Here is a 15514-nt window from a genome sequence, read left to right as displayed (position 1 = left end):
CCAGGGCTCGCCTGCACATCCTCCTTATTCATCTGGCAGATGGCCAGCCCCGAGGGGCGACAATTAGGTGCTCCTGTGACTTCAGAGTAGTGTCAAAAGCAAAGTGCCAGGAATAGGCTCGCCTTTGAATTCATTCTTTCTCCAGAGTGAATCTAATGAAAAAAAGAATGCTCTATGTCTCAAAACAGGGGTAGCCATGGTTTTCTAATGGTGGATGATAGTCTTAGAGGTAACAGTGGGAACTGGTTTGAAAATCCATGGTAACGTAGGCACTCTTCTTAGGCTCTGGGTGTGGGTTGAGACTCACATTCAAGTAAAGTGCCTCTGAACGCTTTTTTCTTTTAAATGTTTGTTTTTGAGAGAGAGAGAGAGAAAAGAAGAGGGAGAGAGATGGGGGAGGGGTAGAGAGAGAGAGAGGAAGACAGGATTCAAAGCAGGCTCTGCACCATCAGCACAGAACCCAATGTAGGGCTGGAACTTATGAACCGTGAGATCATGATCTGAGGCGAAGTCGGATGCTTGACCGACTGAGGCACCCAGGAGCCCCTAAAGGCTTTCTTCATAACTGTTTTATGTCAGGAATCCTCCCTAATGCTACAGTTTTGCACATAGAGGGTTTTTTTTTTTTAATTTTTTAACGTTTATTTTTGAGACAGAGAGAGACAGAGCACGAATGGGGGAGGGTCAGAGAGAGGGAGACACAGAATCCGAAACAGGCTCCAGGCTCTGAGCTGTCAGCACAGAGCTCGAGGCGGGGCTCGAACTCACGGACCGCGAGATCATGACCTGAGCCGAAGTCGCACGCTCAACCGACTGAGCCACCCAGGCGCCCTAACACATAGAGTTTTTGTAAAGGCAAACTGGGCTGCTCGAATTTATGGAATAAATTCCATTTGGTATCAGTCACAATTACCAACTCACCTATTCAGTCAACATATCAGTATCAAATGCTTACTATTCACTTCGGTATGTTTTAGGTACTGGGGATACAGCAGTGAAGACAATGAAGTCGCTACCTTCATGGTGGTTTCATTCTAGGGAGGGAAGACAGAAAATAGATGTGTGTGTGCGCATGCGTGTGTGTGTGTGTCTGGGAGAGGACTGAGGCTACAGTTGCTCTTTTATTTAGTGGGTTAGGGACAGCCTCTCTGATTAGGTGACATTTGAGCAGCGACTGGCCAGGAGGAAGACATCCAGGCCTGACACCCATAGAGGTTTAGGCAAATACAACTTTAGGGGCAGTTGGATGGTTAGTCACTTTTGCATACTGACGTTAATTCAACTATGTTTATAATCGGGCAAAAATTATTCTTAAAAAAGTTGTCATATGTTTATTTTGAGAGAGAGAGAAAGCGCAAGAAGGGGAAGGGCAGAGAGAGGGAGAGAGAGGATTCCAAGCAGGCTCCATGCTGTCAGCAGGGAGCCTGATGTGGGGCTCGATCCCACGAACCGTGAGATCATAACCCGAGCTGAAATCAAGACTCAGATGCTTAACTGAATGAGCCATCCAGGTGCCCCTTCTAAAATTTTTTATAATTATTTTCTTTAATTATCAAATAATAGCAATATTAAAAGAAAACCATTTTGTAGCTCACAGTTTCACCACCTTAATGAAACAAATATTTTCATTATGTTGAATTCCTTTCCAGGGATTTGTGCATATGGCTTAATATTTTTTCCAGTTTTATTGAGATATAATTGGCATAGATCACTGTGTACATTTAAGGCATACAGCACAATGATCTGATTTATATATATTGTGAAATGATTACTGTAATGGGTTCAGCTAACATCCATCTTCCCATACAGATAACAATAAAAAGAAAGAAGAATAAAAGTAAAAAAAATTCTCTTTGGGATGAGAACTCTTGGGATTTACTCTCTTAAAAACATTCCTATATACCACACAGCAATGTTAGCTATAGTCGTCATGTTGTACATTATATCCCTAGTACTTATTTTGTCTTATAATTGGAAGTTTGTACTTTTCTACCACCTTCCTCCAAATCCGCCTCCCCACCTCTGGTAACCACAAATCTTATTTATTTTTCTATCAGTTTCTTTTTTTATATTCCAAACATAAGTGAGATCATACAGTATTTACCTTTATCTATCTGACTTCTCTCACCTAGGGTAATGCCTTCAAGGTACATCCATGTCATTACAAATGGTAGGATTTCCTCATTTTTTATGGCTGGATAATATTCCATTGTGTATAGATATACCACAACTTCTTTATCCATTCACCTATCAATGGGCACTTAGGTTGTTTCCATGCCTTGGCTATTATAACTAATGCTGTTAAGAACATGGGGTACAGACATTTTTTTGAGTTGGTGTTTTCATTACCTCTGGCTATATTCCCAGAAGTGGAATTGCTGGATCATATGGTAACTCTGTTTTTAACCTTCTGAGGACCTTCCATACTGTTTTCCAAAGTGACTGTACTACTTTACAATCCCACTGACAGCGTATGAGGGTTCCCTTTTCCCCACACCCACACCAGCATTTATCTCGTCTTTTTGACGATGGCCAGTGTAACAGGTGTGAGGTAATATCTCATTGTGATTTGGATTTGCATTTCCCTAATAGCTTGCGGTGTTGAGCATCTTTTCATGTACCTATTGGCCTTTTGTATATATACCATCTTTGGAGAAATGTTTATCGAGGTCTTTTGCCCATTTTCAAGTTGGGTTGTGTTTTTTTGCTATCGAGTTGCATGAATTCTTTGTTTTTTGATATTAACCCCTTATCAGATGTGTGGTTTGCAAATTTTTTTTCCCATTCCATAGCTTGTCATTTTGCTTTGCTGATGGTTTCTTTTGCTGTGCAAAACCTTTTTAGTTTGATATGGTCCCACTTGTTTTTGATTTTGTTGCTTGCAAAAATTATTCTTGCTAAAATCTCAGGTAACTCATATTCACACTCCACTTCTAGGAATTATCTTAAGGATAAATCAGAAATGTAAACATAGGGGTGCCTGGGTGGCTCAGCTGGTTAAGCATCTGACTTTGGCTCAGGTCATGATCTCAAGGTTCACGAGTTCAAGCCCTGCATCAGGCTCTGTGTTGACAGCTCAGAGCCTGGAGCCTGCTTCAGATTCTGTGTCTCCCTCTCTCTCTGCCCCTCCCCAGCTCACACTCTGTCCCTTTCTTTCTGTAAAAGAAGAAGAAGAAGAAGAAGAAGAAGAAGAAGAAGAAGAAGAAGAAGAAAGAACCAACCGTGGATGTAGATTTATGCCCAGAGATGTTCATCACAGCTTTAGAGTATAAAAAATGTTTTTAACCAAAAATACCCCTCTTCCTCTGTCCTCTCCACTCTCAAGGCTCCACTGGGCACCTCTCCTCTGCAGTTCTAAAGCCTCTGGACTTCTCTCTGTGGTCATGGTCTTGTTCTGGGGAAGACTTGCCTGCCTACCTGTCATCTACTTCCCTCAGTCTGAGCTTCATGAGGACAGGGGCCACATTGCACTCAGCACCTGTTATGGTGTCCAACACATCATAAACACCTGATCCATGTTTAATTTGCCCCAGCCAAGTTCTCAGTTCTCTCAGGTGGAGATTCAGACTAAGCAATAATAATGAAGCTTGGAGAGAATCCAGTCCATTTCTCCTAAGATATCTGTGTTTGTGTGTGTGTGTGTGTGTGTGTGTGTGTTTATTCCAAGGAGGAATAACCTTGGAAATGTTACTGATATTTTCCTGGCTTTTCTGTTTGGCTTCAGAATGGCCTTATCAGCTTGCTCATTTTTAAAGTTTGTTTGTAGATTCCTCTAAACTTAAAATTTTGCTTAACATTTATTTATTATTGAGAAACAGAGACAAAGCATGAGCATGGGAGGGGCAAAGAGCGGAGGAGACACAGAATCCGAAGCAGGCTCCGGGTTCTGAGCTGTCAGCACAGAGCCCGACGTGGGGCCCGGACCCACAAACTGCGAGATTATGACCTGAGCTGAAGTCGGATGCTTACCTGACTGAGCCACCCAGGTGCCCCTAAACTTTTTTTTTTTAAGGCATAAAAACTATAATAAAGCTTTGCATTTCCAGGGCGCTTTCCCATCAAAGAGCTCAAAGCTTGACAATATATCTTAGTTTCTTGGAGGAACTAGTGACATTCTATAGGGGTAAGAGGGAAGGGAAGCATTCACAACTTAAATGACAGTGCTGTATCTGCCCAATTTAAACTTGTTGCCATTTAAAGAGAAGTGCCCCCCATGAAGCTGGTTTTCCAGGAACTCAACCCTTCTTTTTTTCATTTTTTTCTCCTCAGAAAACTCTAGCTACAGCCTACTAGGTTACCTTGCTCTATGGTTCAAGTATTTCATCACCTATGGGTCTAACAAGAAAAAAGGAATAGCCCATTTTCCTGTGAACTCTAAATTCACATGATGACCACACCATGTCATTTATAGGAAAAGGCTGCCCCCAGAGCCACTCCAATTTGGGATCAGTTAAAAACCCAGGAAATGAAACCACCTCTCTGGGATCTGCATCGCCTTCACAGATTCTCATTGGCTTCAGGGGCTGCCTTCTGCTCCGTGTGTTGGGAATCAAGCCTCAGTGACCCTAGGGACAGAATTAGGAATGACACCAACTGTTTATCACCATAAGAGACAGGACCTCCCCTCTGTCCTTACACCACCGAGAAACATTTATTTCTGACCAGGAAAGAGTTTCTCTGCCTTGGCCACTGTGTTCCCTCATCAGAGCTAATTTTGGGAATGACATCTTCTTCCCCAGGCTTAAGTCATAAGCACCAAGCCTTCCTTCCCTCTGTTGGATACTGCAATGAGCCTTGTATTAAACCGAAAAGAAAAGCTTTTTTAATTTTTATTTTAATTTTTATTTTTTTTACCAAGCCCTCTTGGTGCTAAAACATCTTGACATTAATTTGTGTGAAAATAGCTAGAGAACCAAAACCTAATCTAATACAAAAAAGAGACCCGGGTGACCTCAGGTTATAATACAAAGGGCTTCGTGGGTCCTGGGGATTATTTTTAATACAGACTGTGGCAAATGTGAGCAATTGATTACACACCCTGTGGTTTTCCCATCAAAGAGCTGGTTATGAAAGGAAATAAAACTCCGCCATTAGTAACCGAAGACACACGTCATGATAGATACGGGCTATCTTTATGGGAGAGAACAAATCATGTACTTGAGTATGTTGCCTAGAGGGCTGTGTATGAATAAAAGTGGCTTTACACAGTTATTCGAATAATGATAATTTAATGATTTTTACACTAAAAAACAATGTAGAGCTAACTAGAATTTTCTGCCTAAATATGAATGTAAAATTGAACAATGTAAAACTGGATTTCACAGCCAGAGATTTTAATGGATTGTTTCTGTTCACTTGGGAAAGATTAGGTAGGGTGAGGAGTACTATATGTCTTCCAAAGACGTTTCTCTAAGAGTAATCAAATTGTGTAAAATGGAGAAAAATGGTTTGAATTCCAAGAAATAATTCCTCTTGGACCATGACAACTTCGAAGAAAAATATTTTCACAAAATTTCATTTTAATCATCTTCTTTACAAAGCACAATACTTAAGACTTTTCTAAATACAATTTTAGAAAATGAAGCAAAAAAATAATCTCCATAGATGCTGGTCGAGTCCATGCTGAATGCAAAAGAATTTCTTCAAAAACGATCCTTCCAAGCTTTTCAATATTCTTGACGGGTCCATTTTGTAAAGAGTAAAGATGGAGGCTGCTCAGGCAGTGGCTCGTCCGTTCCAAAATGTAGAATCCTCTTGCTGGTTAGCCCAAGGGGCAGTAACGACGTTAAATATGCCACCTCCTCCTTCTAGAATGACTTCTCCCTCTCCTTGTACAAAGAAAGCCAGTGGCTTCCGCGAGGGGAAGATGAGAGCTCTCTACATTCCAGGTTGCTAGTGCCCCACGAGGGCGCTCCAACCTCTCAATTTAATTATTAACAATCCTACTCTGTGTACACATCATATAAAACTATATCGTTAGGGATTTTCATGATGAGTAAAGGAGAAATCCAAACATCAAAGAATTCAATCCTCATTCTTCTATTAGGCGGTGGGAAATCTCTCAAGGCGTTAAGTTTAATGTAGAAATGCGTAGAAGAGTCAAGGGGTTCAGGAATGTTTTATGCCGCCCTTGGAAGCTTGGTGCTCCCAGCCCCCAGCACACTGCGGGCAAGGCTGCTGAAAAGGCATTATGTCCAGGCATGGGAATGGAGGATGGGAGGTTTCTTTCCCTATGTGCTCCCTTCCCTTAATTGCGCCCCCGCCCCGGAAGACCAGGGTGTGTGGGCTCCGTAGGGACAGTACTCTGGAGGAAGTCGCAGCCTCAAGCAGCAAGGATGAGTATGCCGGCAAGAGGAAGGTGGGGGAAGGGAGAGACGAAGAAAAAGACATTTATTTGTAATACTTCTGATCATCGATAACATGTGGTGATTTCTTTTTTGCATTACTCCTTCCGTGTTATCAATTCTCATTCTTTGTGGTTGTGCAAATCCATTAATGTTTAGTACTTCCACTCGAAAACTCAGGAAATAGACAAAGCAGCTTTTTTAGAAACACATGAAACGTCTTCAGGGGCCCTTAAGGGACCACCCCCCACCCCCCATCCCCAAACAATCTTGCAATACAGTATGCCCCCTTATTTTCAGCTAAGGATGAGGAAACAGTTACACAGTCTAAGGTTGAGCTGTTCATTTGCTACAGAGATAAAGCGGACAAGCAAACACCAGTTTCCTGGGGACGGAAAAAGCAATTCCATAAATGCAAGAAAGATCCAATGGCCACACTTCAACAAGAGCGTGCCCCCATTCTCTTGGACCTGAGGAAGGGGTTACAAGAGAACAAGGCAAATGACATTATGTGAGTACAGTTTCAACAACAGCACACACGGATGACCCAGTGCAGGAAATAACACAACTTCCCCCCCTTGTTTTCATTGCATTTTACGTTTATTTATTTTTGCTTTCATAATGCATATTCTGTTCACGCAAAAGGTGCAAAGGACAGGAAGCAGGGGTTTAACTTGGCTGATGAAAAATCAAGCAGGGGTGACATTTCTAGTTCCATGAACCACCTACAACTAGGAGAACTTAAACGTCACAGCTGGCACCACAGAGCACGCCCAACTTCACAGCTGTCTCCTCTTGGGACCTTTGGCTAGGTGAGAGAAGCTTTGAAGACAGTGGCCTCTAGTGGACTTTGAGAAGTGGCTTTAAAAAAATGTGGGTTTTTTTTTTTGTTGTTGTTGTGTTTTTTTGTTTTTTTTTTTGTTTTTTTTTCGTTTTTTGGTTTTTTTGTTTTGTTTTGTTTTGTTTTTTGAATCATGGTAGCTGCATCACAAAAGCTCCAATCAAGAGGGTGGTAAAAAGAAGGCACAGATCATTGCAAATACCAGGTTTTCTCTTTCTCTTTTTGTAAATATACCATCATATATAAGCTAAAATTTATCTTAGGGTGGCGGGTTGGCTGGCAGGGGAAGGGACGGGTCGGACCTAAAATTGCATATGTAATAGAATCTAGAGGGGACACAAAGCGAGGCAGCTTTCTGCCCAAAGCAAAAGAATGGAACGCTTGCTCTGGACGATGTGGAATACAAACACTGGGGGAATCTGTGACAAAACACGATTAAAAAAATCATAAAATTATAAAGCTTGTAAACGAATAATCTGAAATTACATTTTATTAATGGAAAATATCATCAAAATAGTACCACTATGGACTAAACTGCCTGAGTTTTCGTTTCGCATGAGATCTCAGAGTAAAAAAAGCCTTTAGCACAATTTGCTCTAAGTCACAACCAGTGCCATGCCCAGGATTATACCATGGGGAAGAGTCTCCTCTTGGATGGAATTTGTGTTGTGCTATCAAGACTTTTGTGCTAATCTTGCAAACAGGGACATGTTGAGGCAAACCTTTAATCTTTTGGCACAAGGTTATTTTGGCTGGGGCGGAAAATTTGAGTCTTGGACTCAGGATGAATAATGTGACATTTCATTTATCAAGTATTCATTTTGATTGAAGAGCTTTCTTTATGTCATTAACTTCCATCTATAAAGGAAAAACAAGAGCCGAACAAAATCATAATGAATCCGCCGGTGTGAGAGAAGCTCAGAGATAATCAACCCGGTCGACAAAGAAAATAATCAACGTGACACTTTTAAAGGTGAAACGGGTAAAATGACCTCTGAATGACGAGTTGACGACGATGCCAGAAATGACATAAACCTAGGGAGCAGGCGCACAGATGCGGTGCGCTAGCAAACGGTGGATGTTTTCATTCTTGGGCTACCAGGAACCACCACTTGTCAGAAGCGGCAGTAACTGCAGTGTCCTGGCCGGAGGGCGGAGCAGGCTGTCCAGACGTGCTGGACCACCTAGCAGTGTTGGAAGGCAGCTCCGGTTGGGCCCGGGGGCAGGGGGGGGGGGGGCGGGGAGACTGTCTGAGAAGCAGTTCCCTAGCGTTTCTTTAAGTAGCCTGGGTCCCAGTGACCACCAAGGACACCAACTGGACGAAAGCTGAAAGTCTGCCTCTGGCCTTTTGCAACCCTCTGCCACTTGGTAACGGCTGAGTTGGCTCGGAGGGTGAAGGGGGCCCTGGCAGGACTGACACGGCCGTCGGTGAGAGGTAAAGAGGTGAAAGCAAGTTCTGAGCGCGGACAGCTGTGGTCTTTGGAGTTCCAATGACAGAAGCCCGCTGGCAGTGGGGTCCCCCCAGCCCCATGCCCTCTGGCAGTTACTCTAATGAGGCCTTTGGAAATTGGAGGGAGCTTTTCACGGAGACGTTTCAGATAAGCCCCAGACGAGAAACCCAACTAGGGGCACATTTAGTAAATGCCTCCCTTCCCCAAGACTTCCTGGATCGCAGGAGAGGATGAGAACATGAGCCTGTACAATTCCAAGAAAATCGCCACAGGATTTGATTGCACATCTAAATCTGCAGAGAACTAAAAATCATTTACTTTCAAAATGAAGCCCCGATGCTGCCCCCAACCCGAACTGAGCCTCTCAAGAGGGAGCAGGACCCCGAGGGACCCACCTGCAACCGAAGCCGGATTTTCTTCTCTTCATCCAACTCTGACAGTAACTGCTTAATCTCTCGTCTGAAAAACAAATGGCCACGAAATGAAACAAAAGCCCAGACTTCCTCAATAAGAGATAAGAAGCCTCTTACCATTACAAAGTCCATCTGAGCCTTTTACAAACAAAACGTGGACACAACATTGTGTTTCCTTTGCATTGTTATTGCTTGATATTTACCGCAGACAGAAAGGCTTGCTATTATTTCTGGGCTCCCCAAATGTGTAGCCGTCCAACAGGAGGTCTGAAATGACCTCTGAGATCCCTTAGTCCAAGCTTCTCCTACGAGGAAAAGACAGGGAAGGCGAGGCCAGAGAGGTGGACGGACTCGCCCGAGGCCTTAGACTCCGGGTATCCAGGCTGAGATTCTGTCGCCTTCCCTCTAACGATCCCTTGGTTATGGAATCACTGGTCTTTAAGTGTATTTACATAATGATTTTCACTGCAGACATTTCTGTCACTCCCCACATACTTATTTTTCACAGAGTTTTAAAGTAATAAAAGGCTACTGCCTATGTTTCCAATGAGTCTCACAAAACCTTACAAATAGTAATACCTGGGATCTTGGGGTTAAAGTAGATGAACTGACGATATGGTAATCACGTCATCGAGAAAGTAGACATGAGTTAGGACACGCAGTCTAACGCCTTTTACAACATGAAAGAATGAAGTGGGACACAATTAATCATCTTGCAAATTCAAGACTCTGTATTTCGGACACTGCAACCATCACCGCTCTGGTCAGAGAACTGTACTCCATTTTAAGGGATCAAACATTCCATCTAACACGTATGTTTTTACAAACTGGATTGGGAAATCAAAAACCAAGGACTGCAGAAACAGCATAATAAATAAGGTATAAGCTACACTGCATGTTCTCACTTCAAGTGATGGTCCCTATACTTGGTCGGTGTCCCGGCCCTGCCGCCGACACACCGGGTTCTCTGACATTAACCAGTTGTGACTCGTTACTGTGTTTGCTCAAGCACGCGCTATGCACCTCTAGCTCAGCGGGCACTACTCAGAGCTTAGGAAAGAAGTAGCGGTGATCCTAAGCAGACAGCGCGACTCCAGGAAGACGACGGCAGGCAAAGCCTGGAGTCCGGCAGATCGGAGGAGTTGGTTGGGGGAGCCAGTGCAAAGAAAGGCACTGAGTCTTGAACCAGTAAACGGGGGCCCGAGTCCACAAAGAGGAAGGGAGATCGGGAGATTGATGGGGAAGGGTCGGCGCTGGAGCAGGGACGTAAGAACCAGCATGTTGGGGGATGAGGGGAGTCGGCACAGACTTCAGCTGAAGGCTGAAAGGGACACGTGGAACGAAGACAGGAGATTTTAGGGGCCCGATGGCCGTGGGCACGGAGGCCAGGCTGACGACGGCTGACAGAGACGGGCATTGGAGAGCGGTCTCTGTGACCCGCTGATTCGACAAGATATTGGCCAGGGAAGGACAATACTGGGCAACTGGGCCCGGGCCTCACGGCGGGGAGGGACATGGGGCGGGCTGGGGGGAGGGGGAGGCCCTGAAGCGCTGACAGATCTTCACTGTGAGGCAGGCGCAGGCCATTTCTGATGCTCCAGGCCCCAATCAGCGGCCCCAAGGGCTGAAGCCCTGGATCCAGGCCAGCCTGACTCAGTGATGGTCCTCTTCAGAAGGCTGAGGACCAGCGCTCTGGGATGTACTGGGGCCGTGGGGTCCCTGTCTAGGCAGGAGACACACGTCACCCGGACACGGACGGGGCTGGTGGTTGGTTACCTAAACCTGTAACCCACAGAATCGGATAGGAGATAGGGACTTGACAGAACTGGAGGCAGCCCGGCTGGCCCTGAGACACCCTCTCTAGATCCAGCCGGTTGAGTCGGCAGAGTTATTTGATGGATATCTTCCAGGGAAGGGGGTAAGACCGGGGGACCCCAATGTCATACGACACCTCCCAGCTGGAGCGGAACAGAACCTGAACGGAGCCGCAACGCTCCGAGTAAGTCCCTCGTAACCCTTGTCCTAGAGTGCTCTAGAGAAAAGGGGTTCTGAGATTAGGTACGTTTCAGAAAACTAGCACACCATCCTCTCCGTCTTCCTGATGTCCAGCAAAGGCTGGGAGTAGTCCTTTAGAGAAGCAATCACTGTGTTTAACCCCAAATCCCCCAAGTATCTGGCCACAACACACATCAGGGCCATCTGGCACGCCAGGCTTCTGCCAGCTGCAGAAGTGCCCCCGGGGCATGACCGTGGGTCTCCGGGCCACCGCCCGCCACTGCCCTGGCACCTCCCACCCAGAAGGCCAGGCGCCCGCAGGGATGCGCCGACTCGCCAGCCACCAGGCTGCTCCGTGTGCCCGCGAGCCCACCCGTGCTGCTCTGTCCGCTGGACTGCTCTGCTCTTGGTGACCCTAGATCGTCTTTCAAAAGCCCATTCAGGGGCGCCTGGGTGGCTCGGTTGGTGAAGCGCCCGACTCCGGCTCAGATCATGATCTCAGGGTTCGTGAGTTCAAGCCCTGAGTTGGGCTCTCTGGTGAGAGATTCTCTCCCTCGCCCTCTCTCTCTGCCCCTCCCCTGCTTGCACTCTATCTCAAAATAAATTCTGAAAATATAAAAAAAAATTATTTTTAAAAACTCCTCTTTGGGAAACACCTCCATAGATGCCCCCCGCTGCCCCATTTCCCCCAAGAAAGAGCTAAGAGATCCCTAAACTCCGAGCGTCAGTTTACGCAGGTAAGGACCTCGCGGCGTCTAACCTCTTTACTGTCTTTGTCACCGCATACAGCGCCCTGGGTAATGTTTATGTGTGCAATTTGTTTTCGCTTATGGGCCTTTCTCCGCATCTAAGTGCTCCGTGAGGACCAGGGGTGCGGAGAGTGTGTGTAGGCACGCGCGGAGAGAGCCCCGAGTCTCACAAGCAGAACATCTTGTGAAGCGTAAGGTCTTGGGTCTAAAGATCCCCCACATCTCTGTCATCCATTACAGCCCCTAAACGCAAGCCGATTACTTCGTCAGACAGCTCACTGAAGAAATGGCCAGTTTTCTGGTGCTAGAAGAAAAGCTGGCTGTTGGGCTTGTTACAAAGCGGTACACGTGCATACTTCATCTCGTGGGGATTTAAAGATCTTCCTTTTCAGCGGCCCGCCGTCCCTGCGTGCAGCGGATCCGGTTTATACAAGAAGCTGAGGGAAGCGAAGCCTCTCAGGTTCAAACCCAACTCACCCCTGCTGCCACCACCCTGGGGAAGCGGGCTGCGTGCCGAGGCAGGCGGGGACCCAGGCTTGCGGAACGAGGCCGTGGCCCAGCAGAGAACAACCTGCGGGGTGGCCAGAGAAGGGCCCGACACTCACTTCTGCTGGTCCTTCATAGTCTCGATGATGCTCCTCAGCTCGCGGACCTGCGTCCTTAGCTCCTCCACAGCCGCCTGGCTGCTGGCCGCAGGCTCCGTCTTTGGTTTTCCTTCCGAGCCAAACAGAGACGGGGAGTTGGCTCTGTGTCCGGCTGTTCCCAAAGAGGATGACAGGGGGGAGGATGTTGCCGAGGACAGAGAGGCTGGCCCGCCACCACCACCTGCAGCCATGGTCCCTGGCTTGGGCGGCAGGGACGCTTTGTTGTCTGACACCTATGACAAGGGAAGGCAGAGAGGATTCAGGCGGGGGATTCGTGCTGAGTAAAGTCCCCCCCCCCCCACAGCCCCGTCCCCACCGCCCAAGACACACTCGTCACACCCCGTCATCCACAAGACCCCAAGGGCCCACTTGGCACAGGCATCCCCCCTTCACGTGCCTCCCCCTGTGTGCTTTAACTTCGACCACCCTTCTGGACAGGTAGTTCCTAACCGGTTTAGCGTGCAAGTCCGGAGGCCCGCCTGCTTGCTAGGCTCTGCGAACTCCGAAGCGAGCAAGACACGTTCCTAGCTCCCGAGAGCTCAAAACACAGCACAGTGCAGACAGACAAGCCGACACACTGCAGATGCGGGGGAGTCCGCACACAGGGAGGTAAGACGCAGAGCTGCGCAAGTACGCCAAAGGGACCGACCATTCGGGAGGGAAGGTATCGGGGAGCTGCTGACGGCCCCATCCTGGAGGAGGAGGACTAGGAGGCGGCCAGAAGAGGAAGGGTGACTGGAGAGAAAGGTTCTAGGAGGAGGGAATGGGCTCGGCAAAGGCACAGAGACCGGGGAGTGAGACACATTCACGGCAAGCGGTCACTCGGCAGCCAGGATGGCGCTGGGGACGGGGCTCAGGCCGGGGAGGTAGAGCGGGCCGGCGGAGGGGGTTAAAAACATCCCGCACAGAGCTAACGATGACAATGGCTGTAGAAAGGCCTAGAGGTTGGCAGGTCAGGAGGGCGAAGGCACGGCTGGGAGAGTCACATACAACGAAAGCTAGGAACGGGGAGGGGGAGGGTTGACAGACAGCGGCCAAGGGAAAAGAGAGAGGACAGCTCTGAGAGATGCAGCGGAGGCAGGCTCAACCAACCAAGAGATACAGCGCCCGGCCTCAGGGAGTAGATGCGCCGTGGGCGGCTGTGGTTCCGGATCAGCTACAGGGTCACGGGTGGGGACGGAGGAAGCACGCATGGAGGCTGTACCCTTTGTGGCAGGAGGAACAGCGTGAAGGCCCAGAAAAGTTTCACTTCTGACACACTGAGTTTCAGGAGCCCGATGGATAGCCAAGGGGACATGCCCAGTGGGCAGAGGAAGGCATGAAAAAGTGAGCTGGGCCAGAGAAATCACCTGAGGAAGTGGTGCCATGGGGGTGAATAGCACAGAATTAGGAGAGAAGAGGCCCGATGATGGGGCCTGGGGACTCCCTAACGTGAAGAGGTGGGGAGAGAAAGGACACCCCTTGGGGACTGGGGCAGAGCGGTGAGCGATGGGACAAAGCAAGACCAGAAGAGAGGCGTGGGTTATGGAGGTCCCCTGAGGGGTTTCCAGAAGGAAAAAGGGTTGGATAAGTGCATCAAAGGTGCTGAGAGGAAAACAGGGGTTGGAGGGCATTTGGTGGAACAAAGGAGACTGAAGACTGATCATGGCGGGTCAGCACCTGAACAGGAGGTGAGGGGTGTGGCCTGCAAGTGTAGAACCCTCTTTCCAGAAACCCGCCTGAAGATGGAAGGTGGGAGAAAGAGAAAGTGTTCAATGGAGAAGCCTCAGGAGGAGACGGAATGATGTAACGGTTCTGTTTGCTTTCAAAGAAGGGGGGGGATGCTGAGCCGGATAATATCCTAAGGAAAAGACCAATGGCGGGCCAAGCCGAAGACAGTGGAGACAGACCGGGCCGGCCTGATGGAGGGGTGCCCCGAGGAGGAGGCCGGGAGGGCACAGGCAGTGGGACAGTCATGGGCCGGAGAGCAAAGGGGCATCGGGCCACCCAGGGGAGGAAGCGGAAGCGAGGGAAAGTGAGATCCTGAGGCCCAAGGCAGGTTGGGGGGAGGGCAAGCAGCAGACAGGGTGCTGGGAGGCGAGGGGGTGAGTGACGGGGAAGTTGAGGCCGGTGGTAAAGCTTGGCAACGCAGCTGGGACTCTTCCAGCAGCAGGTGCCCAGGGCAAGAGCCAAGAAGGGGCCTGGCTGGCACGGTGAGGAGGGAGAGCGTGGATCCCGGCTGTGCTAGAGAGAGAGACTGGGCAGAGCGAGCCAGAAGCAGATGGGCCATCATTCCCAGCCTCCCCGCCCGCCTTTTCTCTGCCAAGTTACCATTGAGGAAAAGCGCTTTCTGCTGCCAGGGAGAGCGATCTGCCATCCCGTGCTTACTGCTGTAGGAGTTAGAGTAAGAGGGAAGAGGGACTGACATTTATGCAGCACTGGTCACGTGCCGGACGTCGCTAGATAATGGAAACGAGGATCAGTTGGCACCCACTTTCGACTGAGCAGGAAACGGAAGCTTAGGGACGTGGTTGAGAAATCCCCCAAGCTCATAGCTAATAACGGGCAGAACCGGGCTTCAATCCTCTCCTCTGCCGGCTGGACCCTCAAGCCCCGTACCATGACTGCCTGAGCCTGAAGATTCACGCTCTCCTGTCATTATTTTCTTTGCTTCTTTCCTATTCCCGGGTTCATGCTTTTCCCCACTTCCCGCTCTGCATTGTCACATACCTCCTCCAACCTACCGATGTCCTCACAGACTGACTTTCAGGCAACTCTTCAAGCGATGCTTCTTTTAGTATTTCCTACGTAACTTTCCCTCCCAGCCCAGTGCAGCCGGCAAATAGCCTTTCAGGCTCTGACAAGAGTTTTGGCCACTATGCACCCTGACCAAGGTAGTTCACGTATAGAAGCAATAAACAACGTGACCCGACAACCCCCAGGAAGGGACAGGGGCTAATGGGGTGGGACCCTGTAAACCAGAAACATGAAGAGCCGCTGCCCACCAGTAGATGTCACTACAGAGACACCCCGGGGATGTCAGCCAGAGCGCAGCTATGGGAAAAAGCGGGTCTAAATCCAGTTTCTGCAAATGGAAT

The 15514-nt window shown here is 48.3% G+C and overlaps 1 protein-coding gene across 11 annotated transcripts in view; it reads right to left on the bottom strand.

The window, feature by feature from the left end:
- Positions 1-5501: 5501 nt before the first annotated feature.
- SH3KBP1 (SH3 domain containing kinase binding protein 1) overlaps positions 5502-15514 on the bottom strand; it is a 332387-nt gene continuing 322374 nt past the window's right edge. For all 11 annotated transcript variants that reach the window (XM_081793831.1, XM_081793833.1, XM_081793830.1 and 8 more), the window contains 3 exons: positions 12399-12670; positions 9032-9095; positions 5502-8043 (listed from right to left, as the gene is read on the bottom strand). In XM_081793831.1, coding sequence (XP_081649957.1) covers positions 8002-8043; positions 9032-9095; positions 12399-12670 — 378 coding nt within the window. In that variant the 3' untranslated portion in view covers positions 5502-8001. The remainder of the gene's footprint in view (positions 8044-9031; positions 9096-12398; positions 12671-15514) is intronic.

The sequence above is a fragment of the Panthera onca genome, chromosome X (assembly GCF_046562875.1).
Source record: "Panthera onca isolate mPanOnc1 chromosome X, mPanOnc1 haplotype 2, whole genome shotgun sequence".
Taxonomy (NCBI): domain Eukaryota; kingdom Metazoa; phylum Chordata; class Mammalia; order Carnivora; family Felidae; genus Panthera; species Panthera onca.
Note: the sequence above shows the minus strand (reverse complement) of the source record. Positions and strands in the feature narration are given on the sequence as shown.